The sequence below is a fragment of the Salvelinus fontinalis genome, chromosome 25, assembly GCF_029448725.1.
Source record: "Salvelinus fontinalis isolate EN_2023a chromosome 25, ASM2944872v1, whole genome shotgun sequence".
In the NCBI taxonomy this organism is placed as follows: Eukaryota; Metazoa; Chordata; class Actinopteri; order Salmoniformes; family Salmonidae; genus Salvelinus; species Salvelinus fontinalis.
The window spans coordinates 12,340,194-12,357,377 of record NC_074689.1 but is presented as its reverse complement, the minus strand read 5'-3'; the positions used below and the strand labels follow the sequence as shown (position 1 = coordinate 12,357,377).

Below are 17,184 nucleotides of genomic sequence, written 5' to 3'. Positions count from 1 at the left end.
TATTATCTACTAGCTATCCAAGTTATTATCTACTAGCTATCCAAGTTATTATCTACTAGCTATCCAAGTTATTATCTACTAGCTATCCATATTGTTTCTACTAGCTATCCAAGTTATTATCTACTAGCTATCCAAGTTATTATCTATTAGCTCTCCATGTTGTTTCTACTAGCTCTCCATGTTGTTTCTACTAGCTATCCATGTTGTTTCTACTAGCTATCCATGTTATTATTTACTAGCTATCCAAGTTATTATTTACTAGCTATCCAAGTTATTATCTACTAGATATCCATGTTGTTTCTACTAGCTATCCATGTTGTTTCTACTAGCTATCCAAGTTATTATTTACTAGCTATCCAAGTTATTATCTACTAGCTATCCAAGTTATTATCTACTAGCTATCCAAGTTATTATCTACTAGCTATCCAAGTTATTATCTACTAGCTATCCAAGTTATTATCTACTAGCTATCCATATTGTTTCTACTAGCTCTCCATGTTGTTTCTACTAGCTATCCATGTTGTTTCTACTAGCTATCCATGTTATTATTTACTAGCTATCCATATTGTTTCTACTAGCTATCCAAGTTATTATCTACTAGCTATCCATATTGTTTCTACTAGCTATCCAAGTTATTATCTACTAGCTATCCAAGTTATTATCTACTAGCTATCCAAGTTATTATCTACTAGCTATCCAAGTTATTATTTACTAGCTATCCATATTGTTTCTACTAGCTCTCCAAGTTATTATCTACTAGCTATCCAAGTTATTATCTACTAGCTATCCATATTGTTTCTACTAGCTCTCCAAGTTATTATCTACTAGCTATCCAAGTTATTATCTACTAGCTATCCAAGTTATTATCTACTTGCTATTCAATGTATTATTTACTAGCTATCCAAGTTATTATCTACTAGCTATCCAGGTTATTATCTACTAGCTCTCCATGTTGTTTCTACTAGCTCTCCAAGTTATTTTCTACTAGCTATCCAAGTTATTATTTACTAGCTATCCATATTGTTTCTACTTGCTCTCCAAGTTATTATCTACTAGCTATCCATATTGTTTCTACTAGCTACCCAAATAATTTACTCTTACTGAGGGACCTTTTCTTACATTAAGTTTTGCCTCTATTACCCAATAAGGATAAGCAATGTTTGGTTGTGGTATCTCTGAATATGCTTGTTGCGGTATTGCCGTGTTTTCCCAGACCTTAAATGATTTAGGATGGATAGATTTAAAGGAGCAGGTCAGACACAGTCAATCCACATAGACAATCATGTGGCTTTACTGGCTCCCCTGGCCTCCCTTCCTCCGAAGGCTCTCTCTCCTATAACCCTAATACATAGCTGTTAACTCTTATGGTGTTGATTACCATAGGAGTCACCATGAATCAGAGTCATCTCCCCTCCAGTCTCCATGCAGCTTCCACAGAGGCTGTTGGCTGTGTCTGCTACTCAGCCACTACTGAGGCTTTCTCCTCTCCACCTTAAAGCTGTGTGTGTGTGTGTGTGTGTGTGTGTGTGTGTGTGTGTGTGTGTGTGTGTGTGTGTGTGTGTGTGTGTGTGTGTGTGTGTGTGTGTGTGTGTGTGTGTGTGTGTGTGTGTGTGTGTGTGTGTGTGTGTGTGTGTGTGTGTGTGTGTGTGTGTGTGTGTGTGTGTGTGTGTGTGTGTGTGTGTGTGTGTGTGTGTGTGTGTGTATACACATATATGTATACGTATATATGTATACATATATATACACATACATATACACACACACACACACACACACACACACATATGTATACGTGTATATATATATGTATATATGTAAAATAAAGGGAACACTTAAACAACACAATGTAACTCCAAGTCAATCACACTTCTGTGAAATCAAACTGTCCACTTAGGAAGCAACACTGATTGACAATAAATTTCACATGCTGTTGTGCAAATGGAATAGACAAAAGGTGGAAATTATAGGCAATTAGTAAGACACCCCCAAAAAAGGAATGGTTCTGCAGGGGGTGACCACACACCACTTCTCAGTTCCTATGCTTCCTGGCTGATGTTTTGGTCACTTTTGAATGCTGGCGGTGCTTTCACTCTAGTGGTAGCATGAGACGGAGTCTACAACCCACACAAGTGGCTCAGGTAGTGCAGCTCATCCAGGATGGCACATCAATGCGAGCTGTGGCAAAAAGGTTTGTTGTGTCTGTCAGCGTAGTGTCCAGAGCATGGAGGCGCTACCAGGAGACAGGCCAGTACATCAGGAGACGTGGAGGAGGCCGTAGGAGGGCAACAACCCAGCAGCAGGACCGCTACCTCCGCCGCTACCTCCGCCTCCAGCTTCCCTGGACTGCTACTCTCCTCTCCAGTGTCCACAGAGGCTGGCCTCCCTGCAGTTGTATCTCCACGTTATGCGGCGGCCTTATTTGGCCCGTTGCCAGGCAGCACGCCGGCCGGCATCCTGTGTGATTGAGATGAGCTTCCTGTGTTCCATCAAAGGAAGGGCCAACTCAGCAAACCAACGCTTAGGGATACGACTCACTGTACTCCTGTCAGACCTGGGTTCAAATACTATTTGAAATCATTTTTAATATGCTTGACTGAGCTTGCCTGGCTTAATTAACCAATAGAATAGTATTTAATTAATTTCAAGTAGTATTTGAACCCAGGTCTGACTACCACTGCTGCTGCTGCCTGTCTGAACTCCAGCTCAGAGAGCAAGCCCCTAGGCTTATAGTATTCACCTCCCCTATTTTATCTCTCAGTGCAGCTGAACTCATTAATATCATAGCTCAGCTGTTCATCGGGGGAATCTGGGGTCGTGTGCAACAGGAAATATTTTGTATGGAAGTGATTGGTGGCCGTTAGCTAAGATTCATATTAAATGTCTCTCTCTTCCCCCTTGCCTGAATAATGCTCATAGGCCTAGTCTGTGAGACTGTTGATTATTATCTGAGTGTTAACCATGTGGGTGAGTCAAAAGTAGTTTTAACACTGCCCTGCTATTTTCAACACAGTGACAGCCATGTTTCACACTCACACCCTATTTGAGATTATATGATATCATGGTTGTGCTTTAAACCTGACTCATGAGTAGGGGGGGGGACTTAAGGAAAGCTTTGACTATGTACAGACTCAGTGAGCATAGCCTTGCTATTGAGAGAGGCCGCCATAGGCAGACCTGACTCTCAAGAGAAGACAGGCTATGTGCACACTGCCCACAAAATGAGGTGGAAACTGAGCTTCACTTCCTAACCTCCTGCCAAATGTATGACCATATTAGAGACACATATTTCCCTCAGATTATACAGATCCACAAAGAATTAGAAAATAAACCCAATTTTGATAAATTCCCATATCTACTGGGTGAAATACCACAGTGTGCCATCACAGCAGCAAGATTTGTGACCTGTTGCCACAAGAAAAGGGCAACCAGTGAAGAACAAACACCATTGTAAATACAACCCATATTTATGTTCATTTATTTTCCCTTTTGTACATTAACTATTTGCACATCATTACAACACTGTACATATACATAATGACATTTGAAATGTCTTTATTCTTTTGGAACTTTTGTAAGTGTAATGTTTACAATAAAAATGATATTGTTTATTATCTATTTCACTTGCTTTGACAATGTAAACATATGTTTCCCGTGCCAATAATGCCCTTAAATTGAATTGAAATTGAGTTGAGAGAGTGATTCATAAATAGAGCAAGAAAGGGGAGGGAGAGAGAGATAAAGAGAGCAAGAAAGGGGAGGGAGAGAGAGATAAAGAGAGCAAGAATGGGGAGGGAGAGAGATAAATAGAGCAAGAAAGGGGAGGGAGAGAGCGATAAAGAGAGCAAGAAAGGGGAGGGAGAGAGAGATAAAGAGAGCAAGAATGGGGAGGGAGAGAAGGAGAGAGATTACTTATCTTGCAACTGATTTATATTTCAGCATCATTTCAGTTGAGATGTATTTCCTGTTTGTCAGTTGTCTGCGACTGTAGTAAACCAGTCTGGGACTGCTGCCATAGGATCTCTCTCTCTCTCTCTCTCTCTCTCTCTCTCTCTCTCTCTCTCTCTCTCTCTCTCTCTGGAGTACTGCCAAGTTCTCTCTCTGTTTTACCCAGAAAAGCAGTTAGCTTAGCGTTTGTGATTGTAATATTGCTGCTGCTGCTAGGAAGTATTCGCTGACATGTAGATATTTCTAAAGGAAGGAAACCTCTAAATATATAAAGCCACTCACTCAGTTGTGACTAAGACCTGCGAGTGCAACTCAATCTGAATCTGATGCTCAGCTGTTTTAACAATCTATTCTAGACAGGAAGAGATTGTGTTTAACCCATCTGACTTTATACACAGTTGGTCTGCATTTTTATTTATTTAACCTTTATGCATTCAGGAAGTCCTATTGAGGTCAGAAGACCAAGAGCCAAGAGGGCAGCTCAATAAAAATAACAGGGAGAGTGGTCAGAGTGGGCTGTGTATTTTTAGAAGGAAATGGGTGGTTATCATGGGAAATTATTAGGCAGGGGGTAAGGCTGGGTATTGACAGGGACCTCACGATACGAGATTATCACGATACTCAGGTGCGATATGACAGGGGTGCTGAAGAACTATTTGAGAAGGTCCGGTCACACAACTTGTCTAGGTGGCAAAGGTCCGGATGGATAATGTAATTTATTGGCGTGGTAATAAACTCCCACCTCACAACCCATGCTCCCCCAAACTGTTCACACCCCTCTTGTTGATAGAGATAAAATTTTGCATTTTCAGAGCAATTTTGCTATTGTGTGTGTTTTTTTGCATTATTTGTAACTTTGTACATAATGTTTCTGCCACCGTGTCTTATGAGCGAAAAGAGCTTCTAGCTATCAGGACAGTGATTACTCACCCCGTACTGGAGAAATACCTTTTATTTAACGAGTCGGACGGGAAGGATTTACTTCAGACGCCCGACTAAGGCGTCATTCGCAGAAGAAAGAGACGGATGTATCGAGGACGAAGGTCCGGGTGCCTTGTAAGGATCCGACGCCGAGAGGGTAATCTACCTTTACCATCGGTCCTATTAGCCAACGTAAAATCAACCGATAATAAAATAGGTATATCCTACCAATGGGACATTAAAAACTGTAATATGTTACGTTTCACCAGGTCATGGCTGAACGATGACATGAATAGCATACAGCTGGCCGGTTTAAACTTTTTAGACAGGATAGAACAGCGGCCTCTGGTAAGACAAGGGGTGGCGGTCTATGTATAATTGTAAACAACAGCTGGTGCACAAAATCTAAGTACGTCTTGAGGTTTTGCTACCTTTACTCCACACACAGAGACACGTACAAAGCTTTCCCTCGCACTCCATTTGTCAAATCATTACAAGCAAAAAGTAAAGCAGGAAGCACCAGTGACTTGGTCAATAAGAAAGTGGTCAGATGAAGCAGATGCTAAGGTACAGGACTGTTTTGCTAGCACAGACTGGAATATGTTCCAGGATTCTTCCGATGGCATTGAGAAGTGCACCACATCCATCACTGGCTTCGTCAATAAGTGCATCGATGACGTCATCCCCACAGTGACTGTACGTACATACCCCAACCAGAAGCCATGGATTACAGGCAACATCCGCACTGAGCTAAAGACTAGAGCTGCCGATTTCATGGAGTGGGATGCCCTCTGACGAACCATCAAACAGGCAAAGCATCAATACAGGACTAAGATTGAATCGTACTACACAAGGTCCAACGCTCGTCAGATGTGGAAGGGCTTGTAAACTATTACAGCCGCGAGCTGCCCAGTGACACGAGCCTACCAGACAAGCTAAATTAGTTCTATGCTAGCTTCGAGGCAAGTAACACTGAAGCATGCATGAGAGCATCAGCTGTTCAGGATGACTGTGTGATCATGCGTTCCGTAGCCGATGTGAGTAAGACCTTTAAACGGGCCGCAGTGCCAGATGGATTACCAGGACGTGTACTCCTAGCACGCGCTGACAAACTGGCAAGGGTCTTCACTGACATTTTCAACCTGTCCCTGACTGAGTCTGTAATACCAGCATGTTTCAAGCAGACCACCATAGTCCCTGTGCCCATGAACACTAAGGTAACCTGCCTAATTAACTCCCGACCCGTACCACTCACGTCTGTAGCCATGAAGTGCTTTGAAAGGCTGGTCATGGCTCACATCAACACCATTATCCCAGAAACTCTAGACCCACTCCAATTTGCCTACTGCCCCAACAGATCCACAGATAATGCATTCTCTATTGCACTGAACACTGCCCTTTCCCACCTGGACAAAAGGAACACCTATGTGAGAATGTTATTCCTTGACTACAGCTCAACGTTCAAAACCATAGTGCCCTCAAAGCTCATCACTAAGCTAAGGACCCTGGGACTAAACACCTCCCTGCAACTGGATCCTGGACTTCCTGACGGGCCGCCCCCAGGTGGTAAGGGTAGATAACACATTTGCCACGATGATCCTCAACACGGGGATCCCTCAGGGGTGCGTGCTCAGTCCCCTCCTGTACTCCCTGTTCACTCATGACTGCATGGCCAGGCATGACTCCAACACCATCATCAAGTTTGCCGATGACACAACAGTGGTAGGCCTGATCACCGACAACAACGAGACAGCCTACAGGGAGAAGGTCAGAGACCTGGTCGTGGTGCCAGGACAACAACCTCTCCCTCAACGTGATCAAGACAAAGGAGATGATTGTGGACTACAGGAAAAAGAGGACCGAGCACGCCCCCATTCTCATCGACAGGGCTGCAGAGGAGCAGGTTGAGAGCTTCAAGTTCCTTGGTGTCCACATCACCAACAAACTATCATGGTCCAAACACACTAAAACAGTTGTGAAGAGGGCACGACAAAGCCTATTCCCCCTCAGGAGACTGAAAAGATTTGGTATGGGTCCTCCTTCAGGGTGTGTGGGGGGTTCAGGGTGTGTGTGTGTGTGTGTGGGGGGGGGGGGGGGGGGGGGGGGGGGGGGGGGTCAGGGTGTGTGTGGGGGGGTTCATGGTGTGTGTTTGCAGGGGAGGGGTTTCAGGGTGTGGGGGGTTTCAGGGTGTGTGGGCCGGGGGGGTTCGGGTGGTGTGTGCGGGGGAGGGGGTTCAGGGTGTGTGTGTGGGGGGGGTTCATGGTGTGTGTGGTTGACAGTATATCCTATCCCCTGGATGGTTTTAAGGAATCTGCACTGTGTTGTTTACAGACCAGTGATCTATGTCTAATTTTGGACATGGTTTAGGTTTAATGAAGATCTCAGATTTTTGTTGCCCTCCCAAAGTGGATATACTTGAGAAATTTGGTAGTTTAGTCAAGTTACCATATCACAGTGGTGGGCCGTCAGAGCGAGCAAGGCCTTCTCTGCTGGCCTAAACATCATCAGAATATAATTTTTTTTTAAATAGATTTTCCCACAAATATGTATTAAATTATTCCCCAGAGTAAGAGTTATACTCTTCATTTCATAGCTTTCCTCTTGGTTGCACTGCTTCCAGCCCCAGGTTGAGATTTGGAGGGCTGGTCTTTATGTTAGATCTTTTATCCAATCATATTCAGCCATCATGTGTTGCCAGGGGTCTAAAATCTGCCCTCAGGCCTTCAGAATCAACAGTGCGGGCGCTTGTAGCTTATAGTGAATGGAAATGAAAATTTAGTGTCAACCAATCAGGTTTAGAGTTGGCTATTGTACGCCTGCTGGCTGGCTCCAGTGTTACACAGGAGCCAGCTAGCAGGCGTAGTGCGTGCACGTCTTTTGATTGGATTACCAATATTGAGAGGCAGGTCCTATGGGCAGGTCTATGCAGATCTAGGAAACTGAATTTGATAAACGAATTAATTCGCGTACTACTAAGCTGTTTTTTCAACCCACAATGGTGGAAGGAGGAGAAGATATCGATTTGGTCGAGGATATAATTATAACGCCATTCTCAAGACGAACTTTTCAAGAAAAGTTAGACATTGTAAGTAGAGGTCGCCCGACGCCGACGCTATAAAGCCTGTCACAGGCGGGAAAGGGGTTCCAACTACAAGCGCTATCAATGGCTCACAGGCTCCGAGAAGCACTGCAAACTGTACTGCTGGGAATGCCTATTATTTGCAAGTGATCGATTTGGTGTTTGGAGCCACACTGGCTTTGCAAACTTGAGTTGTCTAACCAAGGCAGCAACGAGACACCAAAGTACGGCTGGGCACTTACAAGCAATGGTGCTTTTGAAAACTTTTGGGGACATTGGAGTGGATCTACAGCTCAAAGAACACGCGCGCAGGGCAACGGAGCTGCACAATGAAAAGGTGAAGGGAAATATTGAAAAGACTCATTGATTGTGTCATGTTTTTGGGTAAACACTGTTTACCCAAAAATGTCAATTTCAAGGTGACGCAACGCCTGGTTATACTGCGTTTCTGTCTAAATGTATAGTGTCTAGAGCCATGGCATCATAATGATGGTAATAAGAGGTGGATTAATTCGGGTGGGACTGTGTAGTACCACACTGAAGGCCCAGGCCCCAGGCCCACGGCACGCCACTGCCATATCAGTCTCAGTCCAGCCCATTGGCCCCTGTGCTGCATATCTGCCCAGTGAAAGATCTGGCCAAAAGATACTAATTCTTAAGTTATGTGTACGTTTCTCATCTTCAATAAGGGGTAGGACAGTACCACTGTGTTGGTCTACATATCGTTCTGTCCACTAGTCCCTTTCCCTCTGACAGTGGAGGACTTGAAGAGCATTCCTGTCACCAGCTGCTAAGCTTCATAGAATAGAAGCAGCCCTTTTGTTTTTCTAACTTGACCCCTCGCTGGCATTTTACAAGCATAGTTTAACACATAATGGTTCCCTGGAACTCTGTGCTGGACCAACAGAGGCTGTGGTTTTGGTTCTGTCCAGAGGTCACAGATGTTTATTCTATCTGGGACAAAGGGTTTGCAGGGCCGTTTGTACAAATCGTTGTTGTGTGAAGTTCAACTACTTTGCAGAAGCTTTTAGCTAAAGCAAAAGGCTGCCTTAATCTCTTTCTCTAAGACATTTGTTTCGTCAACAACTCATCAATAACTGAATTATAGTCAGCCAGTCAGAGGCCCTAGTCCATCTGATCTAATCTGGGGGTTGAAGACAGGCTGTCTGTCCTGCAAGGCTCTATATAGAACATGATGGGACACACACGAGGTGCCAAGGAATGCTTCACTCAACACCATACAGTACTGACTGCCAGAACTTATTGTGCTGAGACTGCACCAGCACTCTTTTGCAAGATTTAATTATATGTTTTGTTTTACAAAACATACACATACAAACGACAACATGCAGACGAGCACAGCACCCTCAGTGCAGTAACTGTGTAGTGTTAGCTGTCATTGACAGGCCAGGGGTATATATTTTGGTCCTATTACAGCTTCCCACCACTGTAAAATGGGGGAGAATTCCTCTTGAGCTTCCTCATCACTAGCCCTTCTATCCGTAATGTTAACCATGTGCATTGATGTTAGGACAGCATGCTGGTGATTAGCAGTTCTGTGTTGTATGGATGGCCTCGGTAGAGAGACAATGCAGAGGATTGTCCTGTAGGCTACCAGCTGAAGTCTGCATCCCAAAGGAATAGGATGCATCCCTACTAAACTCGCTAGGGTTGGTCTGTTGTACTGAGACAGGAAGTTTCTAGTGAATTCTCCACATTGGTGCACTCTCAACCCCCTTCTCCACCTTAAGGGATTGTGTCATGGATGCTGTGCTTATCTCTTCTCCATCAGCATAATAGCATTGTCCCCTCACCCATTTCAATCAATTAATCAAAGGTATTTATAAAGCCCAATGTCACAAAGTGCTATACAGCCTAAAACCCCAAACAGCAAGCAATTCAGATGTAGAAGCACAGTGGCTAGGAAAAACTCTCTAGAAAGGCAGAAACCTAGAGAGGAACCAGGCTCTGAGGTGTGGCTGTGCTGGGTTGAGATTATAACAGTACATGGCCAAAATGTTCAAACGTTCAATGATGACCAGCAGGGTCAAATAAAAATTAGCAGTGGTTGTAGAGGGTGCAACAGGTCAGCATCTCAAGAGTAAATGTCAGTTGGCTTTTCATAGCCGATCATTCAGAGTTAGATGCAGCAGGTGCGGAAGAGAGAGAGTCGAAAACAGCAGGTCCAGGACAAGGTAGCACGTCCGGTGAACAGATCAGGGTTCCATAACCGCAGGCAGAACAGTTGAAACTGGAGCAGCAGCACGACCAGGTGGACTGGGGACAGCAAGGAGTCCTCAGGCCAGGTAGTCCTGAGGCATGGTCCCAGGACTCAGGTCCTCCGGGAGGGGAGAGGGAGAGAATTAAAGTGAGCATACTTAAATTCACACAGGACAAAGACAGGAGAAATACTCCAGATATAACAGACTGACCCTAGCCCCGAGACACAAACTATTGCAGCATAAATACTGGAGGCTGAGACAGGAGGAGTTGGGAGACACTGTGGCCCTGTCCGACGATGCCCCCAGACAGGCAGGCAGGCCATAACCCCACCCACTTTGCAAAAGCACAGCCATTAGAGGGATATCTTCAAAGCCACCAACTTACTACCCTGAGATAACAGCTTCTGTTAAAGCTGTACCACTAAATAGAGTTGAAACATTGAGGCTGATTTCTTTCTAGGCTATCTGTAAAATGCCTGGTTATAATGGGAGGTAATAAACTATCTGATGGCAGGGAGGCAGAGGTCTGCTATTCTCAGTGTGTCACAGGATAACAGTCAGGAGCTAATTCAATAAAACAACCTCCTCTCACATGTCATTCTTCTTCCTTCACTAACCTGCAGTCTCCCCTCCCTCTCCATTGCCCTCCTTCCCGCCATCTATCCCTCCCTCCCTCCCTCCTGTAAATAGCCGAGCTAGGCTCTATAGGGTCAAAAGTCTTCCTGCAATGTATATCGATCCGCATCCGGTACACACACAACCTTTGATGACTCAGGTCAATGAATCATTCCCCGTTTTACACTCAGTCCCCAGCTCAACCCTCCTTAACGACAGGGAGACTAAATACACTCTGACTTCTCTGGTTAAACGGACCATTAGAGAACCACAGCTTACATGGGAGCATAAGTAGAGTAATGGCCCATGTCATGAGTTAATACAGTTACTGATTATATCTATAATATATAGGCGTCCAGATCATGTGACCACCTGACCAGGAAGAACTCTGTGCCCTAAGGCTATATCTGTGACGTGGTAAGGTTGCACCCAGGTGCAGAGAAGAGACCAGACGAGGAATCAGTGGTAAAGGATAAACATAATATTTTACTGAGGTACGGTAGCCACATGATCACAGTACACATGAAAAAACAACAACCGCCAAGTCTCAAACTCACTCAGGAAACAAGCAAACAAGGCAAACAATTCAAGTTTACAAAGGGCTGCAGAAAACACACCTCTTTTAAAGGGACACAATCATGAAATTATAAGACACACCTGAGTCCAATAAAAGTCTCTAGAGCAGCTTCTGCCGCACTCTGGTGCCAGGAGGAAGCATGACAATATCAGTTAACTGGTCCTTTTAGTCAAGGGAAGGAAGAATGTATGCATTAGATCACCAAGCCTCATGCATTCTATGGTACTACAAATGTAAATACATTCACAACGTCTGTCTTCTATGGTACAAGAAATGTAAACAAAAACACAGTATCCACCTCCACCTTTACTGTATCCTCACACATTACATTTTTTTCAGATGGACCTGAAACTACTTCTGATTTCAACGTTGTTAGGAGTCATTTGTTACAGCAGTGCTCAGCAAGGTAAGATTATTCTCCATCTTATCTCAAGTTTCTGCTTTACTTACTGTAACTTCCACCCTGTTAGACAAAATCAACCCTCAACAGTATTCTGTTTCTGTACACTGACTACACAGTACATCATCTAATCATAATATATTTCTACTAAGCCGCATCATAAATATACAGTACAGAATAGTGATTAACTGCCTGATGTACCGCAAGGGTGAGCCGACCCCAACTGAGCTGCTGTAATGTAATGATGTCATTAGTCAGAAGAAGAAGCAGCTCCACCTACACTGTAAACCCCAAGACATTTTTACTCAAATACTTCAAGTAAGTTGATCTCAAAGTCAATGAAAAGTCATTATTTCTTAAAATTTGTTGTCCTGACCCTCAACTAAACAAGGCAACAGTAAACGTGTCGTCCCCCATGAATGATAAAGCACCCCATTTTGAGCAAATTGAGATTGTGTGTGACTAACACATTTCAGTTAATTAGTATAGCTCCCACCAAGGGGCCAATCGGTGTAATTTCGTAAATGCCGTATTTCTATGGCAAGACACATCATTCACCCATGTTTCGTCACCAGTGCTGTCTGAGATATCGCGTATGACGTACGAAATGAATAGACGCAGACAGATCCACAGTTCCCTCCCCGATTTTCATCGTGGGGGACAATGGGAAGTCACATCAACTACATTTTTAAAGTTATGATAACAAATGTACTTTTTCCCCAGCATGCTCTACTGCAGGTAGATACAAAAAAATATGTAATATCTGTGTTTTTGCATGTACATTGAGGGATTGATTGATGAATTTTATGCTGCACAAAGATAAATAATAGAGAGATATACAGTGCCTTTCGAAAGTATTCAGACCCCTTGACTTTTTCCACATTTTGTAGGTTACAGCCTTACTCTCAAATTGATTAAATCGTTTTCCCCCTCATTTATCTACACACAATACCCCATAATGACAAAGCAAAAACAGATTTTTATACATTTTTGCTAATTTATTCAAAGTAAAAAAATATATATTATATTTACATAAGTATTCATTTACATATTGCTCTGACATGCACTCTCAACTGTGGGACCTTATATAGACAAGTGTGTTCCTTGCCAAATCATGTCCAATCAATTTAATTTACCACAGATGGACTCCAATCAAGTTGTAGAAACATCTCAACAATGTTCAATGGAAACAGGGTGCACCTGAGCTTAATTTCGAGTCTCATGGCAAAGGGTCTGAATACTTACAGTGGGGCAAAAAAGTATTTAGTCAGCCACCAATTGTGCAAGTTCTCCCACTTAAAAAGATGGCCTGTAATTGTCATCATAGGTACACTTCAACTATGACAGACAAAATGAGAAAAAAAATCCAGAAAATCACATTGTAGGATTTTTAATGAATTTATTTGCAAATTATGGTGGAAAATAAGTATTTGGTCACCTACAAACAAGCAAGATTTCTGGCTCTCACAGACCTGTAACTTCTTCTTTAAGAGGCTCCTCTATCCTCCACTCGTTACCTGTATTAATGGCACCTGTTTGAACTTGTTATCAGTATAAAAGACACCTGTCCACAACCTCAAACAGTCACACTCCAAACTCCACAATGGCCAAGACCAGAAACAAAATTGTAGACCTGCACCAGGCTGGGAAGACTGAATCTGCAATAGGTAAGCAGCTTGGTTTGAAGAAATCAACTGTGGGAGCAATTATTAGGAAATGGAAGACATACAAAACCAGTGATAATCTCCCTCGATCTGGGGCTCCACAAAAGATCTCACCCCGTGGGGTCAAAATTATCACAAGAACGGTGAGCAAAAATCCCAGAACCACACAGGGGGACCTAGTGAATGACCTGCAGAGAGCTGGGACCAAAGTAACAAAGCCTACCATCAGCAAGGGCATTGAAGATGAAACGTGGCTGGGTCTTTCAGCATGACAATGATCCCAAACACACCGCCTGGGCAACGAAGGAGTGGCTTCGTAAGAAGCATTTCAAGGTCCTGGAGTGGCCTAGCCAGTCTCCAGATCTCAACTCCATAGAAAATCTTTGGAGGGAGTTGAAAGTCCGTGTTGCCCAGCAACAGCCCCAAAACATCACTGCTCTAGAGGAGATCTGCATGGAGGAATGGGCCAAAATACCAGCAACAGTGTGTGAAAACCTTGTGAAGACTTACAGAAAACGTTTGACCTCTGTCATTGCCAACAAAGGGTATATAACAAAGTATTGAGAAACTTTTGTTATTGACCAAATACTTATTTTCCACCATAATTTGCAAATAAATTAATTAAAAATCCTACAATGTGATTTTCTGGATTTTTTTTTCTCATTTTGTCTGTCATAGTTGAAGTGTACCTATGATGAAAATTACAGGCCTCTCTCATCTTTTTAAGTGGGAGAACTTGCACAATTGGTGGCTGACTAAATACTTTTTTGCCCCACTGTATGTAAGTAAGGTATCTGTTTTTTATTTGTAATAAATTTGCTAACATTTCTACAAACCTGTTTCCACTTTGTCATTATAGAGTAGTGTGTGTAGATTGCTGATGATTTTCTTTATTTTTTAAATCCATTTTAGAATAAGGCTGTAACGTAACAATGTTGAAAAAGTCAAGGGGTCTGAATACTTTCCGAAGGCACTGTATGTAATCAAATTGACTGCAAGAAGCCAGAACTGATATAATATTTTACTAAAACATAATAATTTCAAACCTTGCTTACATTTGTATACGCAGTCTAAATATTATTTTTAAATATGTTCCGGCCCTCTGATCATCCTCTCAAAAATAAAATCGTTCCAATGCTGAACTATTTGATGAACCCTGCCTTCAAATCAAATGTTATTTGTCACATTCACCGAATACAACAAGTAGACCTTACTGTGAAATACTTACTTACAAGCCCTTAACAAACAATGCAGTTCAAGAAAGCGTTCAGAAAATATTTACCAAATAAACTAGAGTAAAAAATAATAAAAAAGTAACACAATAAAATATCAATAACGAGGCTATTTACAAGGGATACCAGTACCGAGTCAATGTGCGGAGGTACAGGTTAGTCGAGGTCATTTGTATATATAGGTAGGGGTAAAGTGTCTATGCATAGATAATACGTAGTGAGTAGTAGCAGTGTAAAAACGAATGGGGGGGTCAATGTAAATAGTCCGGGTGGCCATTTGAATAATTGTTCAGCGGTCTTATGGCTTGGGGGTAGAAGCTGTTAAGGAGCCTTTTGGTCCTAGACTTGGCGCTCCGGTACCGCTTGCTGTGCGGTAGCAGAGAGAACAGTTTATGACTTGGGTGACTGGAGTCTTTGACAATTTCTTGGGCTTTCCACTGACACCGCGTAGCAAATTCAATGGGAAGAAAAAGTATGTGAACCTTTTAGAATTACCTGGATTTCTGCATAAATTGGTCATAAAATTGTATCTGATCTTCTTTTAAGTCACAACTATAGACAAACACAGTCTGCTTAAACTAATAACACACAAACAATTCACATTTTTCATGTCTTTATTGAACACACCGTGTTAACATTCACATTGCAGGTTGGAAAAAGTATGTGAACCCTTGGATTTAATAACAGGTTGACCCTCTGGCAGCAATAACCTCAACCAAACATTTTCTATAGTTGCGGATCAGACCTCCACAAAAGTTGAATTTTTTTTTCAAAACTGTTTCAGTTCCACAATATTCTTGGGATGTCTGGTGTGAACCGCTCTCTTGATGTCATGACACAGTATCTCAATCGGGTTGAGGTCAGAAATGACTGGGCCACTCCCGAAGGCATATTTTCTTCTGTTCAAGCCATTCTGTTGTTGATTTACTTCTGTCTTTTGGGTTGTTGTCCTGTTGCATCACCTAACTTCTGTTGAGCTTCAATGCAAAATGTCTTGATAAACTTGAGAATTCATTTTTCAGTCGACGATAGCAAGCTGTCCAGGTCCTGAGGCAGCAAAGCCGGCCCCAAACCATGATGCTCCCTCTATCATAGTTTACAGTTGGGATGAGGTTTTGATGTTGGTGTGCTGTGCTGTGCCTTTTGTTCTCCACACATAGTGTTGTGTTGTTTGGAAGGAACAGACAACTTTAGTTTCATCTGTCCACAGAATATTATGCCAGTAGCTCTGTGGAACATCCAGGTGCTCTTTTGCGAACTCCAGATGTGCAGCAATGTTTTTTTGACAGCAGTGGCTTCTTCCATGGTGTCCTCCCATGAACACCATTAGTGTTTAGTGTTTTACGTATTGTAGACTCGTCAACAGAGATGTTAGCATCTTCCAGAGATTTCTGTAAGTCTTTAGCTGACACTCTAGGATTCTTCTTAACCTCATTGAGCATTCTGCACTGTGTTCTTGCAGTCATCTTTACAGGACGGCCACTCCTAGGGAGAGTAGCAACAGTGCTGAAATTTCTCCATCTATAGACAATTTGTCTTACCGTAGACTGGCTTTTAAAGATACTTTCGTAACACTTTCCAGCTTTATGCAAGGCAACAGTTCTTAATCTTAGGCCTTCTGAGATCTCTTTTGTTCGAGGCATGGTTCACATCAGGCAATGCTTCTTGTGTATAGCAAACTCAAATTTTGTGAGTGTTTTTTATCGGCCAGGGCAGCTCTAACCAAAATCTCCAAGCTCGTGCCATTGATTCGACTCCAGGTTAGTTGACTCCTGACTTCAATTAGCTTTTGGAGAAGTCATTAGCCTAGGGGTTCACATACTTTTTCCAACCTACACTGTGAATGTTTAAATTATGTATTCAATATAGACAAGATAAAAACAATAATGTGTGTGTTATTAGTTTAAGCACCCTGTGTTTGTCTATCGTTACGACTTAGATGATCAGATCAAATTTGGTTAAATTTATGCAGATATCCAGGTAATTACAAAGGGTTCACATACTTTTTCTTGCCACTGTAGGTCCTAGATGGCAGGAAGATTGGCCCCAGTGATGTACTGGGCCATACGCACTACCCTCTGTACCACCTTACGGTCAGATGCCGAGCAGTTGCCATACTAGGCGGTGATGCAACCGGTCAGGATGCTCTCGATGGTACAGCTGTAGAACTTTTTGAGGATCTGGGGACCCATGCCAAATCTTTTAAGTCTCCTGAGGGGGAAAAGGTGTTGTCGTGCTTTCTTCACGACTGTCTTGGTGTGTTTGAACCATGATAGTTTGTTGGTGATGTGGACACCAAGGAACTTGAAACTCTCGAGTCGCTCCACCACAGCCCCGTTGATGTTAATTGGGGCCTGTTCGGCCCGCATTTTCCTGTAGTCCACAATCAGCTCCTTTGTCTTGCTCACATTGAGGGAGAGGTTGTTGTCCTGGCACCACACTGCAGGTCTCTGACCTCCTCCCTATAGGCTGTCTTATCGTTGTCGGTAATCAGGCCTACCACTGTTGTGTTGTCAGCAAACTTAATAA

General features: G+C 42.9%; 1 protein-coding gene across 1 annotated transcript in view; it reads left to right on the top strand.

The window, feature by feature from the left end:
• The window catches only part of LOC129822848 (integrin beta-1-like), a 45,776-nt gene that overhangs the window by 12,697 nt on the left and 15,895 nt on the right, over positions 1-17,184 (top strand). Inside the window, exon 2 of the mRNA XM_055881302.1 lies at positions 11,699-11,765. Within this exon, the coding sequence (XP_055737277.1) occupies positions 11,699-11,765 (67 nt within the window). The remainder of the gene's footprint in view (positions 1-11,698; positions 11,766-17,184) is intronic.